This window comes from Hippoglossus hippoglossus, chromosome 24, assembly GCF_009819705.1.
Source record: "Hippoglossus hippoglossus isolate fHipHip1 chromosome 24, fHipHip1.pri, whole genome shotgun sequence".
In the NCBI taxonomy this organism is placed as follows: domain Eukaryota; kingdom Metazoa; phylum Chordata; class Actinopteri; order Pleuronectiformes; family Pleuronectidae; genus Hippoglossus; species Hippoglossus hippoglossus.
The window spans coordinates 12,897,572-12,923,324 of NC_047174.1; the positions used below are offsets into that span (position 1 = coordinate 12,897,572).

Consider the following 25,753-nt stretch of genomic DNA (forward strand, 5'->3'; position numbering starts at 1 on the left):
AGTTAATTTTAAGATTAAATGAGATCAATTCTATTTTTTGGGGGAAAAAATAGAAAAAAAACCCCATCATGCATAAATTCTTATTCAAAGCCCAAAGGGTAAATTTAAGAATATTCATACTCTCATTTGCAAATCTTATATGTTTAATCAAAACTCTCTTTAGATCGCTTACTTTAAAGGGAAGCACTTTTCAAAAAATAAGTTTTAAATTAGAAGTTAAAAAATACATGAAAAACAGAACACAGCAAAATAATATATAAACACTAAAAGAAAGAACAGCTGGGGGACAACTTTGGCACCTTCTGATACAAATTATATACCACTATATATGCATAATTCACAGATGCTTACATTTATATGTGCTCCTCAGTTAGATCCTTTTAATGATGTTGTTGCGTGTGATGCAGCTGAAGCTTTGATATGTATCAGTCAAAGACTTTCATCGACTTAAAGTAGATGATTTATATGTTCACTCACAAACAGGGCACGAATCCTCCGATGCTTTTTTCTTATGAAGACTGCCTCACAGCCGTCTCCACAGTTGCCCAGAAGAGAAATAAAAACAAGAAGGTGGGTTTGTCAATAAAAATCCATCATTTAAATCCTGTAGCTTCCCGATCCTTCCCTGCTCTGTAGTGACACCTCTGGCCAACGACGGCCAGTGAGATGCACCACACACTGCAACACAGAGGGTTAAGATAAATCATATTTACTCCAGTGTATTCTCTCTTTAAGAACTCATTGAATACACGTAGATTATTTCCTCTGTTCGGTGATAATAGCCCGGTTTTGTGAGAGGCTGCGTTTAAGTCTTTGTGTGATATTTGCAAAGCTGCTCCTTTATATTTCCGCAGCTTGTTTTGGGTTTTGTAATCCAGGCTGCCACAATGCAATGCTGGCGCCTTCGCCAGAAATCCTTTATGTATAATAATGGTCTCTGTTTTGTCCCTGCTGCTCTCCTCAGATATTCGGTGCCCCCCAGATATATTGGCACACTTAATAAAATGCTAATCTCCAAATGCTGCGAACTGATAAGGAAGAAAATTAATGGACAATATTCTCAATTTGGGGGATAAAATGTAACGGTTGTTGGTAATCACTGGTACTCAGGGATACCCACAAGACAATTGTTGCACTTGTTGCACTGAAAAGCTTTTTCAAGTCGAACCAGCACCCACTAAGATCAGGAGATCAAGCCTTTGTGTTAATATTCTAAGGGTTCTTCCATTTAGACTAGATTTGCATTAATTTGCAATTCCGTGCCAAGTCGAATTTTGTGTTTGACGTTGACTTTTCCTTTTGCAGGATGGATAGTCCTGAGATGGACAATTAATGTCCTTTTTCATAGCATTACGAGGCGTCTTAATGCTCTTGCATCACCGGCTGACATAAAGGAATAGCTAACAGCAGTATGTCATCATGTGTGCTAATACGTGGCTGCCGTGTGCTGTGAATCTTTTATTGGTATACAGGGAATATGCTGGCGAATCTATTTACATAATGGGAGCTCCTTTTTTTTTTTACAGCGGAGGTTTGCTGGGTCTCTACTCTCCCCACGTCCTCTACGACAATAAAACAAGATGGACATTTAAGGTTAACAACTTTGATTTTACATGAAATTATTGGATCATGTTGCGTTATATATATCAGAGGTGAAGCATTGAGGTTGAGTTTTTTTCCCGAGCTTGGTAGCTTCTGCTGCGCTGTGCAGTCACTGAATAATGAGTATCAGAGCTCTCGCTTTGACTGTGCTCGCCTCAGCGTCCCATAAACAAGTCCAGGATCCAACAATGCTCTCCTCATTTGTTGACACCACCGCGGGGCGCCAGCTCTTAAAAGAGAATGAAATCTTTCTGTGAGATAAAGGGCACATGGAGCTCACTTAAGAACATCCATATCTTGTTCTTTTGCTTGTTTGCTGGCTTCCAGTGCAATAATGGGGACAGGAGGGGGAAAGAACGCACTGCAGGATGATCATTTTTAATGAGGGAATTTTTTTGTGGCTGGACATAATTCTCTGCAGCGGATAGATAACCCAGAAAGGTAAAAAAGAAAGTCAATTTCCTCTACAGCTATCCCCTTGGTAACATTACATGATCACTCAATTTACATCCACAAAGACAAGAAAGGAGATTCTTCATCAGCTCTGTGTTTATCTTCCTCGGCGATGCTCTGAATCGGGGGCTTATTTCCTCCTCCTGGATGGCTTTACGTCCTCTATCATTTCCTGTTTCTTTTTTATTATTATCCTAAAGCCAAGGTGCACAATGTAAGCGATGGCTCCTTTTGACTGGAGTTCTGAGGGAAAAGTATTAGCAGGCGCGGAGAGGAGAGGAGGCTCAGCGGGGAGAAGATTAAATTATCTCTTTTGAAGGTGTGCTGGCGCTTTCATGAGACAGAGGCCATTATTAATATGCAGTGACACATGCATACATCCAAAATGATCCCGGACGCTTCGTCATGGATCATAAAATTCCCCAAGGTGCCTTTCATTCATCGTCTGCTGAGAGTGCCCAACCACAGCGCTTATGAAACACAGCGGCTCCATCAGGATATATTGGAGGAGGGCAGAAGAGACAGAAGGGAGGCTGGGGAATGGCTCCTGTGTTTTATTCGATTGTCCAGACAAAATTGCATTAGTTTTGAGCAGTTTGACTTTGTGGCAGGTCGTCGCCGTGCTCTGTCCACAGGTGACGTGAAGGTCAATGAACAGATTGTGGGGTTTGCGTGGCTTAGAAGAAGGTTAAATGGATCATGTAAGCTACTGTCCGTCTGGGACATGGTGGAGTCATATATTTCATTTGTTGCTGGAACTTTTTTCTCAGATGCTCTGATATTGCTTTAGGCTTTTCACAAAGTAACCTGCTGTTTTCAAGTTATTCTAATGAACTAAAGGTAGCCAGGTTCAACCAGCTATATGGGATAATATTCTGTCACAGTGTGATAGCGAGATAATGCAGCCCCCATGTGATCTCATCTCTCAACTGCTCCATAAAAGCACCTGGATCTTTTTTTACAATGCAATACTCACTCTGCTCCTCTAATACTTATCTCCATTGAACAAGTTACGCCCACAGCATGCTCATTATACAAGTGGATGGAGGCGTCAACAACGCCAGCCAGAGGTTACACATATCCATGCAGCGAATGGGCATCGACTGTGTAATTGGAATTTCTACCCTTTTTATTCCCTTTTTCTGCCTTCCCCTGGTAGATAGCCCAAATGAGCTGTCACCCATGATTGATTTTCACATTTCAGGGATGCCTACTTTGACTAAGCACTGACTATTAGAGAAGCTTTGTCATGCCCGTGGCATGGAGGGGGACGTTAAGTACAGAGCAGGAACCGGTTTGGCTTGGGCTCTCTCAAGATGAACGCGTAATGTACGCACAGGCTCACATTCATTTGAGCGAATGTAAATGATTGAGTCGATAAAAAGCCTTTATGATCTCCAAACTACGCTGACTGTTAAACCGCTGGATGTGTTTGTCTTAATGTGGCAGTTTTGAATGGTGCACAGGGAAAAGACAGTACTTGCAATATCTTTACGTTGTTGCACTTCATATGATTTCATGTCACAAGGTGTCACTGTGTGTAATGGCACACTGCAGTGCAAAGAAACATTAAATGCCTCTAATTATGAGGCAAACATATCATTTATTTGATTTAGTGCACACAAAATATGTACAAACATTAAAGTGTGACTTTATCTCTAAGTTTTACCTGAAGTGCATCTCGCTGGAAATGTAAAAACAATGCCTCCAGAAACACATAACTGTACATGTTTAATACATTTGATAAAGAATATGGTTTAAAAGCTTCACTATTAGCTGCATCAAGGAGCAGATATTCATATTAGGTTAGGTTACTCAGTTTGTTGTTTTCTAAAATAAACTTGCCTGTGAACTGGTGGCAAACCCTTGTGTGTACATAATTACTACTGTTTATCAAGGGTAGCTGGTGGATGTGTTTAGTATCAGGTGCAACGGTCCACTCTTACTCAGAATTCGAGAGCGCTCATCCCAAATGAGTCAATTTAACGGCAAGCTGGATCGGAGCTAATCGAGAATTATGTGTTTGTTTCTTGATAAATGACTTAATTCTCTGGCTCTTCCTCTCAGCGGACCAATTCAAACACTGGGCCTGAGCGAGTGTGGCAGATAATACAGCAGTCTTATTAACAAGATTCAAATACTGTTGGGTGATATTCAAGCACTTCACTGGATTGTTCATCCGATAATTAAATTCATGCAAATCTGGATCGAAAGCTGTGTTGTTGTGATTAAACGCTGCCACTTCCTCATATGCGCCACCATTCCAAAAACAGTGAACCATTATGTATGCATAGCATGTTGCTATCTGATGTGCCTGGTAGCAGCAAGACGCTCAGTCTCGCCGAGAAAAAGATATACTTTGACTAACACTGTCCAACACCAGACCTCCCCTTTGACCCTTCGGGCTTCATGACTGGACATTGATTTACTCCCTCTGTGTTTTCTGGTCGGATGATAGGGGCAAAGGCACTTATCTCACTTACAGCGTGAAATGGAGTGTGTCATAAAAGTGTGATTCTGTATGGCAGATACACTTATGCCGACGCATAATACGTCTGCACATGCACATGTTTGCGAGTGCAGACGCAGATTCGGAGCAACAGGGTGACATGGCACAATCAGACAGTTAACTGTGCTTGAAATGAACAAAATAGACGTGCACTCCTCCTCTGCACTGGGTGTAGTGTATTTTAGTTTGCTCAAGGCTAATGTGTTGGCCTGCTCTGTGCTGCAAACAGAAGAGGGTTTGTCTCCCTTTTGTAAGAGCACACTATTTTCTCTAGATAAACATGGCATGTTACGAGTTAGGCTGCGGCTCGGGCCACATTTTTCTGTCCAACCCATCTGAGCCTGAGAGAAAACTAACCGAGGCGGACAGGCATTTAGTTATTTCTGTCCGAACCCGACCCGAGCCTGATGCAGTTCATTAAAGCTGCACTGAGCATATGTTACTCTGTCCAAGACACGCATGGTTAGTGCTTGTTTTCCCTAATTACAGACATGTACAGTGTAAACAAAACTGCCAAAGTGATCTGAACCCAAATATCATTTGTCATTCTTCTATTTGAACCCTGCCCGTCTCAACTTGGGTATCCACACTATTACGTGTACACTATTTTACAAAAGGAAACGAATGAAGTGCAGTGTTGACTGTGAAGTGTTTTGGATGAGCAGTTGTCGCAGCTCTAACCTTTACCCCCATGTGTTTCAAACGGCACTCGCTGAGCAAAACTGTGACATCATCAGTGACATCAAAGACACTTCCTGTTGGAGTTTGTAATTACAAATCTTTAGCCCATCAGGCTTTTCATGTGCAACAATGCCACACACTGACAGGAACATATTGAGTTGGCAAAAACATCGTCCCTAGTTCACACTGAAATCCACAGATCCCAGGCCCATATGCTGTCTGTACTGTGCAGTGCCGGTAGTACATGACCTTTAACCCAAGAAAATGTCAAATATTCATATCTCTCCCGCTCCAGGCTACTTTGCTTCCTGTAGCCCTCTAGGTGCTTGTTATACCCTCCAGGGCAAGGTGAATGCAAAACATTGTGAATGCAAAACTGGAGGTCACAAACAACGAATGAGAATAGGGTTTTGCCAGCGGGGACCCTGAGGGTCTGCTTTAATGATAACTCAGTGATAGTCCAAGGCCGCAAGAAAAAGAAATACCAGTCCTGTTATAAGAGCAAGGGAATGGGGTGGTGCAGAGAACAGTGGATTTTAAAAACTTTTCTTATCTAGATGGCAAAGACGTATCAATTTCAGCCAGTTGTGATTTATATTAGATCTGTATTGTGGTTATGTTTTATTATTGATGATAAAACTTTGAATATTTTATTAGTGCAGGAGAAAAGCACACAATTCTAGCCCCCTTTCTTTTAGTAAAACAGCTGAAAATACATTAGACACATTAGACTTTCAGGTCTTAAATCACAGGATCTAATGGATGAACTCTTTGTTCTCACGTCAATGATTTAGAGGATCCATAAAGTCTTTGCCAAGAATTAAATGCAATTTCTGAAGGATGTGAATCAGTTCAAGGGTGTGACCTTATGTCTCTGTGAGGCCTGCTATCATTTGTAATGCAAAAAGTTGCAGACTCACCAGGTACATTAGGAAAACTTTCATCTCCAATGCAATAACCCAACATTTTTTTGTGATACAAAAAATACTCAATAACAGAATATAGAAAAAGTCATTAAAAAAATCACTAAGGAAAGAAAGGAAAGCAAAATAGCATCCCATCCCATCCCCTGGATCAAGGCTGCAACTAAAATCCCTGTAAAAGATCTTTTGAGGTTTATTGAGAGTGAGTACCAAGTCTCTATAACTTGAGCAGTCGATATCTCTGAATATACAATTACCACGTACGTCGGAACCCGAGCATGAAAAGAGAGAGGGTTGAAAAATCCCTGTATTTCCTAAATCTGCAATCTCCCCCTGATATTTAGATGAATGTGGTAAAATAAAGATCATAGATCAGCTCGATTCCATCGAAATATTAGATCAGAGCGAAATAAGTCTAGTAAACTGATTTTGAGAGAGGCTTTAGCTGAATTGGTTGATAAAAAATTCTAAATTATATAATGTTCCTCTAAATTTTAGGTTGTACCATATCTGATTTCAGTCATGTTTTCATTGTACACTCACTCAGCATTAACAGGGCCTCACCTGCTGCACTCCATCTTGGTCTCAAATCACCGGTGGACACCTCATACTTTCTGTCACAGCTGCCAGAAATGAAACGGCGAGATGAGTGATTACCAGGCTCGTTCTCTTTCTCTTTCCCCTTTGTTCCTGGACCGTTCACGTGGCTCCAGCCTCTGCGTGGTGTTTGGTGGCTCCTCGCTCGGAGAGCTGAGGGTCCCGGCCCGGGAGGAGACATTACAGGTTGCTCCGCTCTGACAGGTATCTATAGATGCCTTTGACTTTAAATTAAAGCCCAGCGTGAGGTGATCAATCATAAGAGTACACTCTGGACAGAGCTGCGGTGTGATGCATTGGCCTCCCTCCCCGTGCCTCACAGCGGTGAACGTGCGATCAGAGCTGAATTACCCCCCACGACCCACACTCCTTCTGCGCTCCCCCGCTGTCCTCCATCTCTGCACACAGCCAAACCCTCCTATTTTACACTCCATGGAGAAACAGTTTTTTTTTTTTTTATTACCTTACTACACCCCTCACGCAGCCACCTCACAAATGTTGTGTTTTTTACTCTGCAGTAAGTTTGAGCTGGAAGTGCAATATGTGTCAGCGTGGAAGTTTATTGCTCCTCTCAGATCAGGCACAACCCCCACACCAGCATGTTACTGCAACATTTTCCTTCATGTTCAGATTGAAAGGCCTCTCGGTGTTTGTGACGCTGGCCTCATTCTAGCTGTGGACTCTAAATATACTTGTACACACACCTTTTATCCCACATTTGTTATGTCAAATCACTTAAGATTAACATAATAATATATCCAATTTGCTGAGCCTTTTGTAGTCATATTAGTATCAGCGTTTATGTTTGCTGATATCTGTCTATGTAAAAACTTAACTTTTACAGAATAAACTGTAAAATTAATTAATTTAATTCTAGTCCTATCTATTTGCTTGTATTTGAGTTTTCGCTCCATTTTTCTTTTGTTTATTGTTATTTACAATAATCTTATATATTTTAGAACAGATATGTGTGTGGTTAAATTGTAAAATATCAAGCCTTGATTACATTACTTTGTCATAATATATATTCAGTGTGTGTGTTTCTGTATGTGTGTCTGTCTGTGTGTGTGTATACATATAGACATGCACAAATGCTACTTTTCTCCATACGTTTTTTTTCGTTTTGGTACGACTAGTAGATTATATGTAGGAACACAGTTCTTCTTCCAATGTTATTAATTGGTCCAATCAGCTACAGTCATCCACTCAGAGTGCACTGATGTAACTGGTTGACATAACTTAATACAGACGGAAAGGGAGCAGCCACAGATGAAAGTGATGTGAATCAGCTGTGACAATTCAGAAGCTGTGGGAGTGGAGCTGAATGTAAAAAGTCTTATGTCTTTTCTCTGAGACGTCGTTGTCTGATGATTATTAGTCGAGATTAAGTTCTCGACAGTTTATCTGCGTTACACAGAAACACTTTCTCTGCCACATTCCCCCCCCCCCCCCGCCCGGTCTTTCCCTCAACAGTTTTGTATAGAAGAAGGTAACATTGCTCAATTTCATGGTCTAATGAGCCTCTCATCGCATGAGTTATCATACTGGCAAACTACATGTCAACTTAGTTATGAGAAGAGGGGAAAAATTTCTATTAGTTTCTTGTACTAACTGGTTTGGAAGACTGCCCACGCCAAACAACTACTTTAGAAAAATAGCCGAAAAGCTATTCCTCTCAAAACGGGATGCTTTTTTATTTTGTCACGAACTGGGCCTGAAACATATGCTCAGGCTTTTCAGATCTCAGAGCAGGAAATCAATGTATCTGTGTGACACAAAGTGTACTGTGTGACTGCCACTCAAAGATACTCAAATAGGAGAAAGAAAAAGGAAATGACTAAAAGGAGCATCACCCTGGCTTTAGCAGACATCGTCGTTTGAAGAGGCTCCTCTTGTGTCATTGCATCCAAACGCAAACTGCTGTTGCAAAAACAAGCTAACACACACACAAACCTACACACACATACACACACACAGTGTAATCAGAAGCACTGAACTGATAAAAAAGGCTAACAAGCCTGTGCAATTTTGTAATGCACCATCCTCACTGGTCCTCATCATGAGAGATTCCAAACTCTATCCTCACATTATTTGAATAGACTGCAGACTAAGATGCTTCCCTGCTTCCATTTACGGCATCCTGGGAAGTGCAGTTCCTCAAATCCTGACGTCAAGGGTTGCTGGAAGAACTACGAGATCCTTTGTTGCCTCCTTCTCCAGTTTTGTGTCAGATGTGATGAACAGAGAGCAGGAGGATGCATCCACAACACCGCACACAGTCATTTTCCTGTGCCGGAGCAGAGAGGTTTCCTTTTTTGGAGTCGTGGGTAGTTTCTTAACATCTCACGGTTGTATCTCTGCACAATCGCTGGAAAACTTTCCATTTGGAGTTTCAAACACAGCTCAAATGGATGCATTCAGGAGCAGAAAGTTTCTCCACTTGCTATGAAAGTACAATGAGGGCAGCGGGAAGAGATCAGACATGAGAGCCCCGTTAAGTTTCTTCCTGAATGGAAACACATTTTCAAGTGGAAGGATAATGCATCAGATTTGCCCTGAGTGGCTTGGGCCGTGTGTATAATATGAACAGAATCAGCCAGACGCTGGCTGTTCATATAAAAGGAAGAAAAAACTCTGATCTCCCTCGTTTGTGAAAGTGCTATTGCTCCAATTGCCTATAGTTCCCAGAAGCAATGACTGGACACCTACAAAGAAACAGACAAAATGTCCCAATACGGACGACCCTTTGTGCTGCACACTGTTTGACCTTTCTGCTGACTTAGCGTGTCCTTGTGGACTGCTCCAAGACCGAGACATGTATTGCCTGAGTGGACGTTCATGTGCTCTCCAACCCATTCAGTCAACGAGAAGAAATTACATTTTCCGATTGTCTGCGAGCGAGACGATGGAAGTGCGCGAGGGCATAAAGAGGATGTGTGGAGACGCACAATCAGCTCAGAGAAGAGCCCACAAACATGCCGTCAAAGTGCATCCCGTTGAAATTACATTTTCAATCCCACTCTGACACTTTTGACCTCTGTGGGCTTTGTTTGTGAAGCTTTAGCCGCTTTTCAAGGATCTTGATCCTGGCTTTTTGTTTGTCACATGCATTGAGTTTCACATTTTCCTGGAAGCTCAATGCTGCTGTATTAATTACAGCTTTAATTGGATAACATACAAGTATACTAAGTTAAAAATATCTTAAGTGTGCACCACATCTCTGCAGGGACAATATGTCCTCCCAGGAAAATTATGCTGTAAACAAAGTAAAAAGAAACATTTAGATTAAAAGGAGAACATAATTTCCCCTTATTGTCTGTATCTGTGAGCACTGAATTCTAAAAGTGTTTTTTGTTGTTGTCAAACACTTAGGCAGAGTAAACGTCCTACCTTTGGGGATCACTCTTTAATGCTGTTGGGAATTAATTCATCTTTCTGTCATCTCATCATTGTCTGCTTGCCCATTTTATCCGATTTTTCATTGTGCTACAACTGTGCCGTGATTAACAGTTTGCAAATCACAATCCAATTTATTGGCTTGAAAGTGAATTGTGAGCCATCCCCAAAAAATGAATGAAGCACATTCTCAAAAAAAAAAAACAGAAAACCTAGGATGTATAATCAAGCGGGAAATCAGAAGCTGCTGGTGGACAACTAGAATCCACATGGGTTTTATTGGTGAGTCCACTGAAGACAAAGAGAGTGAAGTGCAGCCTAATGCCATGATAATTACCTGAGGATACTCAGACTAGGCTTCCTGCATGTGAAAGCTGGAGAGGTGCTATTAATGGCACGAAATAAATGGTCTTGGAAGACTTCATGGGGATTGGAAGCTGTCATCCACTCTGCTGCTCAGAGGAGTCGGACTCATACAACCTGTCTAATTGCCACATTTCAAGGTTGCAATTATATTTCTACAGCAGTAATTATACTATCCCGTCTTTAGTTTGCACGTTCAAATACGCTGATACACTGCTCACATGCAGTTCATGCTGACGTGCTCACATATGCATGAACCATAGACTGTATGTAAAGATGGATGACACGTCTCCACCTTCTCCCACGATCCAGCGATGAATCCAAAACATCCCGGATACGAACGACCTCGTCTCACGTATTTGGCAGTAGAGTCTGTGCAGGACTGACAGTAGCAAGGCCCTGCAGATACACAAGCTTGACCAATCAGGAGTCCGTCTCGGCTGTCAATCATGACGTTTCACCCCATTTATAGCTTCAATTAACTAATCAAAACCAAAGTTACCAGAAAAGTGAACACTTGAACAAACATTAGTGAGATAAAAACCACCCAAAATGACAGAAACCGTCTTTGAGAAACAATTTCATTCATGTGTGTTTTGACTTTTTATACACACACATACACACAATATTAGATCATATATAATAGGATTGCAGGTAGTCATAGTTCTTGTTGTACCGACATATGTTTATTCAACAACCTAAGGTTAATTAGCGGAGGCAGAACTACCCTCCACTAGAATGGGATTCTTTTTGATTTTTTAAGGTAAAATGTTTTCTTGCCTCTTCAGGAGCTGTTGTTGTGAATCTTTACAAAACATCTTGAATGCCAACATTAGAACTTTGACTATCCTGTTTGCTTTGGCTCTCTGGCACGAAGTACACCGAAGTAATTGTAGAATCTTATGAACCTGATTGCGTGATCTGTGAATATTCTATTTCCTTGATAGAGATAATAGTTATAGTTATTGTTGTTATAGTGTACTTTGCATGCTGTAAGTAAGTTCTATTTAAAAAGTTGTGTAAGTGTCGGATTGTCTTATAAAATGGGTCTACTTATTCATTTAATACACTAGAAAGTTGCTACTGTTTCATGACATCATATCCTGGCCCACTCTCCTCCTCTGTTGCAGTGAATGAAGTTATCTCCTCTGTGCCTGTCGTGTCGTGACGTGTCTTTGTCTTAATGTGATGCACATGGCTCAGTTCAGAGGTGAAATGATGTGCAGGATGAGAGATCAGTAGCTCCCCGTGGATAAACCTGCCAACCACTCAGGGCACTGAGTATTGTGTCTCTGTCTCTCTCTCTCTTTCTTTCTTTCTTTCTTTCCCTCCCTCCCTCTCCCTCCATCTCTGGTCACCTCAATTGCTCCAGTCACCACTTTGATTCATGTATTTCACTGTTGCCTCTCCCTGATTACTGCCCCAGTCACTCCTCCTTGCTCCCCACTCTCATTGTTCCCATCTCCATTTGTCTCATCTTATCTCCCCCCCATCCTTTTTCTCCCGCGACCGTTTCCCCCCCTCCTTCATTCTCTCCCTCTCTCTCTTTATCTTAACCCCTCCATCTCCTCCGCTGGCCCCCGCTCTCATCAGACACACACAGAGAGTGATGCACAAACATCATCCCTCAAACCTCCAATGAGTACCTTGTTATCATCTTGTCCCCACAGCGCCTTTCTGTCTGGCTCCGTCTCAGCTTGGATTCCGTCACTAATGGGACCGCATCATTTTCGACAGCTGCAATTCCTCAGCGCTGACAGAGATGTGGTGCAGCTCAGAGAACACAGCTCAGAGGGATCGTAGACTAATGCCTCTGTCTGATTTACACATTTACAAAGGCCGCTTTAAAACATTATTTCTCTTTGACGTGCCGGTGCTGTAAATGGAAATGCCGCATTGGCCTGTAAAAACACGAGTTTATACAGCTCGCTCGTCCATGTTGTCCTTCTCGATCTACCGTCTGAAATGTCATTTTTTTGGGATTGAAAGGGATGACAGACGGCAAACTCCATTTCAGAAAACCAAATGCATGACATATTTATGGGATGTGAGAATGCAGCGTTAACAGACGGTTGCTTTTTCGGGGAAGCTGTTCAAGGATCAGACGTCTTAGAAGTTTGCATATGGCTCCTCAGATCTGCAGAAGAGAAGCTGAGTCAAACTTCATGAAAGCTTTAACAATAACGTATTGGTTTCTTCGATCCCTCGGCCGGCTAATTGTTTCGACTGGGCCTGAAAGGGCAACAACAAAGACTTCCAGAACGTGTACCCCAATCTGTTATTTCTTTTGATTGCGTTTCCTTTACTAAATTTACTCGTTTTTCTCGAGTGTCGCGCATCACACATCATCACACAAACAGCTTTGTCTGCTGTTTTCTAAATTACGCTTTGCTATTCGGCTTTTTTTAAATGTTCAGGAGGAAGTAACTGTGTTTTTCATATGAGCTCCATTTTGACAGGTTCACATTTTTCTTACTTAACAGTAATCCCATGCACATACAGTATATGCACTTATAACAGTTATTGGATGCAGCCATGGCTACTTTTATCCATACTGACTGTGAAGAGAGCCCTTTCTAACGTGACTTTAGATTTGTAAAAAATAAGATTTCCATTCTCTGCGAAAGTGTTTTCAACGTAATGTAATATAAGTCTCCAGCTTAAGTTAGAGAACAAATCAAGTGTTGGAGTAATTGCAACATTTTTGAATTATATTTCACAAGTTCACTTTCTATTGGATTCTTTGCTGAATTACCAAAGGAAAAGTCGCATAAAACTAGAAAGAAAAGAATAAGTTCAATGCATTTGAGTTTTCTGTTTGAATATCATCACACACCATGGATTCAGAGTTATTCTCTGAGCTGCAAATTGAATTGTTTTTTAAGTCTATATTTGTTTAATTTTTACAAATGAAGACGTTACGAATTAGGACTTTTCCGTTCCTGTTTAGATCATTACCATGTTTGTATCGGCAATTATTACTGAGTGAAGTATGAGGATATCTATGAGGATCCTCAGTTGCAATGGTTGTCCAGTGTGGAGATGACAGACGCAGATGTGTGTTGTTTTACAGTAGACTTTTAAAAAAATGGTGTGAAGGTCTTTTTTTTCTTCTGGGAAGGTTTAAAGTCAACCTTCAAGAACAATTTTGAAACTCATCTCCAGTGTTGGACTGGCAGAGATGGTAGCACCACTCGGAGAGATCATTTTAATTTCCTATTGGCGGGTGACGGGCAGATCACACAGTGAACTGAGGAGAGCTGTGTGTTGAAGCTTATCATGTTTGAAGAGAGGCAGGTACTCTGATCTGTGTTAATAACGTGCTGGTGAGAGCCGCTCAGCCAGCCAGCAGTTATGGCCGGCCAGTGTATTACCAGTGACACCACAGATCAGACTCCATTTGGCTCTGCCTGGCCTGCGCTCATTAGAGCAGACATCCTACAGGAGACTGTGCTGGTCATATACACACTGCCCTTTTAAAGTGTGGTCAAAGAGCATCTGTATGAGCCTAACAGACAAAGCTTTAAAGCTGTTATCAGATATGAGTCAGTAATGTATAATGTCAGGTAATACGCCAGAGATCAGACTTCTGTTTTATATATCATTTGGCTTCAGTTACACCAAAACCAATGGAGGCACCCTTGTGAACAATCAAAGAAAAGATCCAATATTCCATATGATGTGTTTTCCTTTACATCAGAGATGACTCTCATTAGACTCCAGTTGCATCGAATGTTCAGTGGTGGCTTGTTTATTCCTCGCTTATAGGATCTCTGGCTCATTGGTGATTTCACTTTAATCAGGATTCTAAGAAGACAACTTTAATTTATTGCTGTTGGAAAAAAGTCTCTGAGCTTCTTGGAGCGTGAACAGAGCCGCGGCGTTAAATATTTCAATAAACAAGTAAATCTTAAATATTTCATGGGCAGAACGATTGATATGAACTGAAACTGTGTTATGAAACATTAAAGGCTCTGTGTCCATCTGAACTTTACAGATTCACTGGCTCTCTCCGAGCTCGGCTTGTGCCACGGCCTCTGTAGCCGTATTTAAGATGGACCGCCGGAGAAAACACATGCAACGCTGTCATGATTGTTAGTGCGCTCGTACATCATGGGAGGAGGAAAATTTGCTTAATAAGAATCTGTTCTCTCTCTCCCAGGCATTTTCTCCTTATCTCCCCCCTGAACACTCCCCCGCTACTCCTTTCTCACCCAACGCTGCTCTCTCTCTCTCACTGGGGTGAATACAGAAGAATAAGAATGCGTAGGATTTCAAAGGGTGGAGAGAGAGCAAAAAAAAAATTCAAGCGTGTGGGATGTGGCCAAGTGGAAAAAAAAAAGCTGATTTCTCCGCAGGGTTAGGGACTGGGAGGAGATGGGTTTATCTGCGGGTCCGAAGAACATCTATGGCTCTCCGCAGAGATGCAGCCCTGCAAAGCTCGGTGAAGCTGCTGCAGCACTGATTCACTCTGATAACACTCTCTGCTCTTTACTGGTGTTCAAATCCCAAACTTAATTACGATGAGACAAAATGGAAATAAATTCTATTATGAAAATATCACTGCGTATTTGCCCTTCAGTCATTTTGGTATCTAATTAAATTTGTTTTTGTCTTTGCCTGTATTTCCCAAGTTTGATTTGAAGTAATATGAAGAGATAAGATAACATGTAACAATAGGGGATATAATAAAATCATTTTTAGGAGCTATATTTTCAACAGGCTTTTACTGCACACACACAAGGTAGATCCTAATAAACTGAGATGCATGCATAGCTTATACTTTGTTCGTTGATGTCATCTATATCTTATCCTTGTGGAAACCAGAATAAAGTGGGTATTCGTTGAATTTGCTGAGCCATATTAGCACAAATACGTTTAAGAAATCAGTCCATCCATATATTATCTATACCACTTATGCTTTAAAGGAATAGTTCACCCAGAAATGAAAACTCACTCATTATCTACTCACCACTATGCCGATGGAGGGGTGGGTTAGGATTTAGGAGTCTCAGGGGTAAACAGTGTTGCAGCAGAATCCAATACAATTGAAGTCAATTGTGAGTCCTTCTTCAGACGTAATAAAACAGAAAAAACGTAACGTGCCTCCATACTGCTCGTGTGGTGTCTGAATCTTTGGTCACCAGTTACTTTGGTTGTATTGGTTTCTGCTCTAACACTCTTTACCCCTGAGACTCCTAAAGGGTTTTGTGAACTCAAAACTCACCCACCCCTTCGTTGGCAAAGTGGTGAGTAGATAATGAGTGAGTTTTCATTTCGGGGTGAACTATCCCTTTATGGGGCCCGAGGGGCCAATCCCAGCTCACATTGGAAAAGAGGAGGGGTCAAAGAGACAGAGACAAACAACCATTCACTATCAATCAATTTTAGAGACTCCAATTAAGTTAACCTCAATCTGTATTTGGGTTGTGGGAGGAAGCCGGAGCACTCGTAGGAAACCAGTGGAGAACATGCAAAGTCAGCACAGGAACTGGAATTCACACCAAGAACCTTCCTGCTGTGAGTCAACAGTGCTAACCACAACATCACCGTGCTGCTCATTTGAGAAATTCAATCAAACACGATTTGATGAAACACAAATACAAGCACTTCACCTTTCTTCCTTGGCAGACTGTTGTGTAACTGAATCAGTGCTCAAAAGCATAGACCCCATCTATTTCCTATTGCGCTGCTACAAAGTTCGGAAATAAAACTAGAATAGTCAAAAATTATGTGTTTCTGACACGTACTCCTTAATGTTGGTAAGCTTCCCATAATGCAACTTCAGTGTCTTTTGCTAGATCCTTCCTTCCTGGTAAATGCCCACATCTATCAAACTTTGAAACGCAGGCTGTCTTGGAGGCTAAAAATGAGCAAATTAGCTTTAATGTGTAAAATACTTCTCTAAACATCCATCTTGCCGTCTCACCAGAACCCGAAAACCATACATTTACTTTGCTGTAAATGACAAGAGACAGAAGATTCATGAAGTCTCATTTTTTATTCCCGTACTGTCACATTAATGCGATAAATCAGATCAAAAACAGATCAACCCATCTCGCGATCATCCTCTTCCCAGGTAACTCCAGCACTTGTAGAGCCTGTTGATCCTCTGAACGTCGATGCGGGACATGCTGCCTCTCTGACCGATGGCAGCAGAGGCATCGGGGATGGGGACGATGGTTTCTGCTCTTTTGATTCCAAAGGCAGTTCTACAGATATGGACAATAGCAATGAGGCACAGAATTATTCAGAAACATGTTTAGATTCAGCACTGACTCATTTGCCGAAGTGCGACATGTCTGCTCTCTCTCACCTTCCATAGTGCATCACAGAGGTGTAGTCATAGGGAGTGTTGAGATTGTTCGTGTCCATCTTTTGAAAGTTGTTAACAAAATCTGACGAGAAAAAAAATCCCAATAAGTATCGACTAGACAAATAAATCGATCAATCGGAATCATGGACAATGAAGTGAGGATCTTACACTGGTTTATGTTGTCCCAGTTGATTTTGACGTACTCGTCGCGGTCGCTGCGGGTGTGCTCGTGGTAGAAGCCGAGCGCGTGCAGGACCTCGTGCTGGATGATCCCGCGTTTGATGCAGCCGTACCTCTGCAGTGACACCACCTGCTTGTCTCCAACACGACCCAGCATAGAGGCGCAGCTAATAGCAGACAGAGGGAGACGGAGATAATTAATATGGAATGTGCGACTTGACATTTGATTAAAACAGTAATGTAATTTACATTGTCAGCGACCCTGTGCTTACACGCTTAAATAATTCGTTTTCTGATGGTGTTTAGTTGGGAGCCGAGATGTGGCTGTCAACTGCAGATGTGTGATACTAACAACGAGAGGGGACTGACAAATGATGGAGCAGCATTTTGGGAGGCGGGCGGGGGATGAGGATCAGAGCAGCACGTCCTGCCTTATTTAAAACTCTGTTGTACACTCCTGCCTGTATTTAACCTGTGTACAGGATTGAACCCCTGCGTACATACATAGCAGCCCCAAACTGAAAAGAAAGATGAGAAGAGCAGCTGCAATATTTAATTAACTTTGCGTTTTAGGATAGTTTTGTATCTCTTGATGGTCATTTGTGTCTTTGTGTTTGTTTTACACATCTTTGTCGTCATTTTTGCCTTTTGTGGTTATCTTGTATCTTTTTTAGCTGCATATTAGTCTCCTAAATACTCGCGCACACAGCACACAATCTTACAGGAAGACATATTTACTTATGTTACTGTGCAGTATTTAAATTAAATGTTACTGTTGCCTTATTATCCCTGAAAACATATTGGATCGGATTTGGTTTTCAGATATTTATTGCTGAAAGAATAAAGAAATAGGACTTTATAAATGATTGACCCGTTGAGTCGTTCCCTCATGCCATGTGTGCTGCGTGGGAGCCGTTATACAAGGGCATTTAAGTGTGTGTGCACGTGTGCATTTGTGCACGGTTGTGTGTTTCTATTCGTACGTAATTAAATTAATGCATGAAAGCCCTTGAAAAAAAATAGGATATTGTTGATTTGAAATGTTATGACGTTCTGAATCCCCTGTGTGTCAAGTTCTTTAGTTTTCGACTCACCCATATCTTGGTTCAAGACTCAAGTGCGCCGTCTGCCTAAAACGTGGGACAAAGCGAATGCAGGTTTTCCGTTCAATGTCCTGCAGGGCGGCCAGAATCTCTGTCTTCTCAGAGTCGTCTAAAGTTGTGGGTAAAAGTATTAAATCAGTAATATCATCCACTCAGTGACGTGTTAACATGCACAGTCCAGTATCACCACCGTGTTCCCTTAAAAAATTTAAACCCACCGTATTTTTTGCTTAAAAGGAAAGGGACTACCACTTTCCCGTTGGCAGACTTTGGCCACAGACAGGTGTATGATTTAGCAAAACACTTCATAGCATTCCTTGTCCTTGGGATCAGCACATCTCCTTCCAGCATAAAATCAGTAGAGCCTATTACAATAAAAGACAATTGTGAAAAAAACATTAGTCAAATCAAGATGAGAAATTGTTCTCCAAAAAAACATGCCTTCCATCATGGAATATAGAAAATCTGCACTGATATTGTGAGAAACTAATGTTTCCTTGCCGTCCTTGTAACGTCACGATTGAATACTCACCATTGTTCATTCTTAGAATAGTTGCAGTAATGTCCTCCGTGTCAGACATGTCCACTGAGGTGTCTAATGAATAGAAAAATAGCAGATGTCACACAGCCCAGACATGTGATGCATTATAGAGGTTGTTTAGACCTCACTGGGAAAAGGTGTGCAGAGGTTTGGTCTCTTACCATTATCAGCACCATGATCCTGTGGAAAAAATAGCAGAGAAAATGAACCTTTACTTCATTTTACAGAATTTAAACTCAGTCTAGTGCAAAGATCTGGACAAAGACGGACACCCGAGCTATGGGAAACATTTCATTCATTATATAGAATACAATTTAAAACTTATTTTAGTGCATTATTCCTTACATTTTCATCGTGAGCTTTGCAGAAGCTCAGGAGCAGCAGGAGAAGAAGAGAGATGCTGGTGTTAATGTCCATGTTTGGAGTTCCAGATGTGAGTCCTGCTGAAGCCCAGTCGGGCCTGAGTTTATATGCAGCCTGTCAAGGTGTGTCAGTGTACAGAGATTAGTGGCAGGGGTTCAGTGGGCTCCGTCTTCAACACACAGCCGATGGGAGTGCCCCGCTCACCACCGCCCACTATTTCCACACAGGGATAATCTCATTCTGGGGGGATTACAGTGGCCACAGGCTGCTGTCAACTCGCTTAGCATCAGATTTCAGATAAGGCTTTTTAACCAGCAGGAGATCTGGGTCTGTCCCAAAGTTAAATCCCAAAAATAGCAGATACAACAAAAACACAAATTTCCCATTACATATTTGCGGCCCTGAGATGAAATAGACTATATCTTATATTTTTTCTAATCCTGTTTTCTTCTGAATATTTGATAAGCATCCTGATAATGACTTTAAAATGTCATATCTAATGTTAAAACGTGATCTTGTTTCATCTTCTGATGTTGCTGCTTTTCTTTGTCACACATGACATTAAACTGAATATATTAGAATTTTGACCTGAAGTCAATTTTGGCTCTGACATTATAGAGAAAAGCTTATTTGAGAATTTATGACATGGATCTTATAATAATAATAATAATAATAATAATAATAATAAGGAAGAGGAATAGAAAAAGAGACCAATGAAAATAAAACACAAACTCCATAATGATAAACATCTTCTGTTGTCTTTTATACCATGAAGACATTGTATCTGTTGTTTTTTTCTTACCAAACGTTCACATTCATATCATATTTACCACCATATTTAATATCATTAATATTTTTTTTCAGTTAAAGTTCAGGACTTTCCAAAAAGTAAAAAACTTTATTTTGAAGTAAGAAATTAAAGCTGTGCTGCGACTCCCCACCCTGCTGATTTTCTTCCAGCAAGAAAATGTTGTGATGTCAAGCAGCAGCTTATATAACTGTTGGTATCTGGACTTACTTTGTTGGTTGATCCAAGTAGGAGCATGTAAAAGCCTGAAAATTAATAACTGCTGCACCACTCATACCATTAATTCATCTTCTAACAAAAAACCTGTTTTCCCATTAACCTTAAACAGCCACTGTGTCCTTTACGACCCTCCAGATTCACAGGAGCTTTGTGGTTTACACAGGGTTGGACCGATTCCTCTGCAGCTCCATTTAAAATGTGTTGTTTCAAATAATAATAATGGGTCAATTAGTGGCCGGCTGTAAATTCCACGATTCATTATTGAAAAGCTGCTGGTGCAGCACTGACGATCCTAGTGGTAAAACACTGGGTCTTGGCCGTTAAGGACAAAAACTCTGAATCCAGAAATGGGTTGTTTAGAGAGATGAGTATTTAGATTTATTGGACGCCTCGCTAATAAATCCTCGGCGTCCAGTGGGCTGTTTACAGGAGAAGAAGGATGCTGTCTGGCTTCACAGCGCCATAAACAGTTAGAGGATCTGATCTCATACGTCAAGGCCGGCAACTTCAAACAGAGATTCCATCACGGCAACCTTTACATGACGTGGTCCTCTGCTCTACATCACTGTAATGTGGCATTTATTATAGGGGAACACAAATTACACTGTGTGTGTGTGTGTGTGTGTGTGTGTGTGTGTGTGTGTGTGTGTGTGTGTGTGTGTGTGTGTGTGTGTTAGAGAGCTGGAGCCTGATGGTGCCGTATATGTGAAATCCCTTTAACTGCAGACCCAATGTACTTGTACACTTTATCATGTTTGCATCATGCTCTTTGCACATGTCAGTATATGTACTGTCTGTCTATCCGTCTGTCTGGGTCTGTCCGATGCTGGTATTCTGCGCGGTTGCACAGGTAATCCAATTTGTGTTTTAGAGTCACAGGCCAGCAGGAGTAATGCTCAATGATGTATGACCCGTCCATTTAGTTGGGCTTTATTTCTAATGCTTCTGCAGGGGGAAGCAGATCTTATTCAATTGGATGTCAGCTCTCGTGCCACCAATGGAGGAAAAAAAAGAAGATTTCTGCTCCCCAAACATTTGCACTTTGTTAAGATGGAGAGAGGCTTCAGAGAACCATAAGATGTCAGAGTTAAAGTCTAGTGTGAGACTTTCCCAATATCCCATATAATAGGTTAATTTTTCATTATTTACCTTTTTTAATATATTCTTTTTATGATGTGACCATAATTTGTCCAATTTGTTAAAGAACAGTTTTTGAGTTTTGCTTGTTGACTTGAAAGCTCTAGTCCGTGCCAGTGAATAGAAACACAAATAAAATTGCATATACTGAACAAAACTGCTCGTACAAAATGGCTAACGACAGACACGTAAAACAATTTAGGTACTTTTCTCCATTTGAAAGAAACAAGTCTTTAAAGGGGACATATTCTGCTCATCTTTGGGTTGATCATTTTATTCAGTGTTGTGACTGTAAACGGTTTACATGTTCTAATGTTCAGAAAACCTTTCCTTTTCGTCACTGTCCATTGCTGCAGCTCCTCCTTTCAGCCTCTGTGTCAAACACTTGGTTTTAGCTCCTGTCACTTTAAGACCTCCTCGTGATGAAGCCCAGTCTGCTCTGATTGGCAAACTGGCCCACTCTGTTGTGATTGGTCAACCGCTTCCAGCACATAAAGGAGATGTCGGCCTACGCTGTCTCTTTACCTGGGGCACATTCGAAATGTTTTTCTACAATTTCGAGGTTGAACAACATGTTTCCTAGAAACGATGTAGACGAGCCTCGAGGTTCGTTTTCTCTGGGTCGGTGGGTGTGTCAGAGTTGCTTTGTAAAATTCTCTACAGATGCAGCAGCTGCTGTTTCACATCAACTAAAGATGTTAGAAGTTGCTATAAGGAAAGAGACTTTAACATCAAGTGTATTTTATTAAACAAATATTTAAACTTGTGTCATTTACCTCCAAGATTAGAACGACAAACGTTGCCATCTCATCTGTCGTAATTGCAATGCTTGATTTCGACCCACCACCATTTACGCTTAGATCAGAGTTACGTTTGTCCGGGCTGAACGCAGCCCTATGGTAGCGTATTAGGGGGTGTCCACGATTAGCTGTGTGTTGTGCATGAGGTCATGGTCACACATACGCGAATGCAGATGATTAGTGTGGGTCAAAGATCACCAGAGTTGAACTCCATGTGAAGCCACACTGCTGATTAGCTTCGGCGCAGGAAGTGAATGTTTTCAAAGATAGGAAGTAAAAGGGAGTCCACAAACGTACACAAATGTAAGCAAGGTCACACAAGGGACAAGAAGTAATGATAGAGGTAAAATCCCTTTAATCCGACACACCTCTGATTTTCTCTCGGGTTGGTGCAGAGCTGATGGAAAACTGCTTCACTGGCTCTCCAAACAAGTTCAACAACTACTTCTCCAAGTTCGTTAAAGACAAACATTTAGACCAGATGTTTTTCACACCTAAGCTGCAGGTCAGGGTTTCAAGTTTGACGGCAAGTGAAGCCAGAAATATTGTGAGCGAACTCCACCCTTGCAGGACAAAACAGGAAGTATCTTCTCAAATTCTTGAGCCGACGTGACGCCTCAACGTAAAGCCAAAGCGTCTTGATCGCCATCTGGAGACTGTTATTTACCTGTATTTTGACTTTTTATCTTGGTCCATGTACCATGTGCTAACATGGAGGAGGCAGGGTTTATGTTTGTCAAAGATGCTTTAGTCATTTTAGGTAGTTCTTATCAGAGGGTTATGTTTGTATGTTTCAGTGTTTAAGCTGAGACGTCATGATAAACAGCTGAGACTGACTCATGATTCGTCAAGCAGGTGTATCGAACTGCATCTGTAAGACATCGTCTAAGCACATTATACGTCGGCAGGCGCACACATATGCGATTACACAAATCTAATTTTAACTAGCTGATGAGCGTCAGGTTTGAGGCATCGAGAGATAAAATGTGAACAGAAGCTTGTTCCACATTACTAGTATCAGAATCTCCAATACTTCTGGAATAAAGTCTTTTCTCGTCAGTCCTCGGTCAGTGTCGTCATCTTCTTCTTTCGGCATGCTGTCATTGTGAGTCCCCCACTAATCTACTTCGTGCTCTATGCTGTCGGTGTCGTTCAGCAGCTCATTGTTGCGCTCCCTTACTCCTCCTGCGGCCTCCGGTATCGGTGGGTCTGCGGCAGCGGCGTCCTGTGGGGCTGCGTAGGCCCCATTGTTGTTAGAGAAGGCAGCTTTGTCCCAGCTCCTCTCTTTAACTGTCTGGTGGCACAATGGGCACGTGTCCTGGATGTAGAGCCACTTCCTCAGGCACGCCGCATGAAAATAGTGCTGGCAGGGCGTAATGCGGGCCGAGGTGACGAACTCCTGGTAACAGATAGCGCACACGTCATCGATGTGCTTCAGCTGGTCTCGACGCATCTCTGGCAGGAAGTTTATCTTCTCAAAGGCTGTGCGGCGGTTGATGAAGGTCTTCCAGATTTTCTTGGCCTGTAGGTATATTCTGCAGAAGGCGTGCAGGCACATTATGTGGGCACAGATCTTGCTGCCCACATGGGACATCATGGCGTAGGCCCCGTTTCCTAACATAATGAAGCCGAACAGGAACTGGATGATGTTACCTGCAGAGCGCACATAGTAGACGTAGTCATCCAGGTTCTCCCACTGGCCATCATAGGAGACATCAACTATGTAGAGGACGTAGACCGTCAGCGACACCGTCACCTGGAAGGAGGGAAATTAGTTACACATGGCTGTCCTCCTAAGAATCAATGCTGCAGACGTCTACTGAATCAAATATTCATGGAACCATCATTGTTTTTCAGAAACAATAACGTGAACAGTATCTCGATTTTTATCAAACCTGAAATACTGCAATTTAGTCTTAAATAATAAATAATACAAGTACCTCACACCATAGTAACAAATAATAAACTGAAAAGTTAACTGTATTTTTCTTTTCTTTGTTGGACTCTAAAAGCACCTTTAACAAGAGCAGGTTGTTTGATTCAAGTTTGACTTTAATGACAGTCGATGCCTCAGTTCTGGTGCAGAGCCCGTTCAGATCCGTCTTGTTTTTCCGATAAATTGGGTGAAATAAATATTTATATTTAAAAAGAATATTTGGCAATGATCCCTGAGATATCGTCATCAAACCTTCATGAGAAAGAAATGTTATTGACGTTTGATATTTCAGTTTAACCTTAAACTTAATTAAAAAAAACTATAAATAATATGAAAAAACAAATACAACCATAAATATATCTCTTGAATTGAGACAATGAACATATTTCTTTTTACATAAAATCTAAAAATAAAAAGCTGACAACAAATCTAGCTGATACTGATGTCTATGAAAGACCACAGAGCTGTTTTTTCCGAGAGTGATTTATGCAGGACACACGCGCTACCAATGGTTTTACACTAATCCACTAAATTACGAGTGGCAGTTACATGCCAAGATGTGACTTCCAGCAAAGTAGACATGGATGTGATCAGTGCTGGATTTACAATTTTAAAGAAAATAAGCTTTTCAAATAGTTAATTAGCAAAGAAATGCACTTCAAGGTACAAATGGTACGTTTTATTGAGTAACACTAAACGTAACTTAGTGTTCTGAGAAGTTTTGTGTCACCAAATGGCTGATCTGCTCGAGTCTTAACTGCAAATCCTTTGTCAAAATACAGTTACACTATGAAACAAAACTGGTCAAATAAGCCACAGAGAAATAACTCATAATCATCACTGTTTCTGACCTTTTTACACGAATCAACGAGACCCCACCATCAAAACCAATTATGAGAAATTGATTTGAAAGTTTACAAGTTGAGAAACAGGAAGTAGCAACACATCACTGTATGACTCAGCAGGAAGTACTGTATCAGAGCGTGTCAGTCATCAAACTAAATTCAACAGCAGATTCACTGCCCGCACCTTAAGGCAGACCTCCAGACAGTAGGTGGTGATGGCGAACAGCCAGGTGTTGAGGGTGTAGTGTTCCCAGAGAGTGTAGCTGAGCGCAATGGGGAGCAGAAATAGTGCCAGGCACACCAGCAAGGAAGGGGAGTGGCGGTGAAGCGAGAAGACCTGGGAGGTGCAGAGGGACATCAGGATGGAGTCGGTCATGCCATGGAGGATGTGTAGGAGTGCTATCAGTAGACAGTATGTGTTAATGATTACCATTTACTGATTTACTGAGTTTCTGTCTCTGCTATTTTAAATAGAATGTTTGGAAAAGGATTAGGAGAAATCCATCCATCAGTCAAGAAGTATCTCGATTCTGTGGTCTATGTATCACTAGAGCAGCACTTTTTATTTCTTTGTATTCTGCTGATACAATGACAATATAGCCTTTCTATTCTATTCTATCAGAAGAAGTACAAGGTCAGATCATAGGTTCTAGATCAAAGGAGAACCCATTCCAATAGCGTCTGAGAAATAGGCCTGAGTCTATGTGATGAACCGAGAAGGAGAGGCGGAGGAAGGGCTCAACTGATTTGATCACATGTATCACTGTAAGGGAAATGTAACCTTTGATCATGCACAATGCAATCATGTTCATTTCCCCTATGTATTGATCATGTTGAATCCTGTACAATGCAAACTTTGTTGACTGAATGAATCTTGGCCTGATTGCCTAAGGCTCTGTGCCCACCCTGATGTCATAAGAAGATCCTGACATTTGGCTTAAGAAACAACCTCAACCAGAGGGGGAGGAACGAGCCAAAGGT

At 41.4% G+C, this 25,753-nt stretch overlaps 2 protein-coding genes across 5 annotated transcripts in view; one reads left to right on the forward strand and one right to left on the reverse strand.

Moving 5' to 3' along the window:
• Window positions 1-25,753, forward strand: part of LOC117758502 (MAM domain-containing glycosylphosphatidylinositol anchor protein 2-like) — a 169,004-nt gene that overhangs the window by 16,695 nt on the left and 126,556 nt on the right. The window lies entirely within an intron of this gene.
• Window positions 16,589-19,565, reverse strand: LOC117758503 (low choriolytic enzyme-like). Its single transcript, XM_034580232.1, has 8 exons — window positions 19,010-19,565; window positions 18,826-18,844; window positions 18,656-18,718; window positions 18,342-18,488; window positions 18,115-18,232; window positions 17,009-17,187; window positions 16,841-16,922; window positions 16,589-16,736 (listed from the first exon to the last, which is right to left on the reverse strand). Exons 1-8 carry the CDS (start codon window positions 19,079-19,081, stop codon window positions 16,589-16,591), a joined length of 828 nt encoding a protein of 275 aa, XP_034436123.1. The 5' UTR covers window positions 19,082-19,565.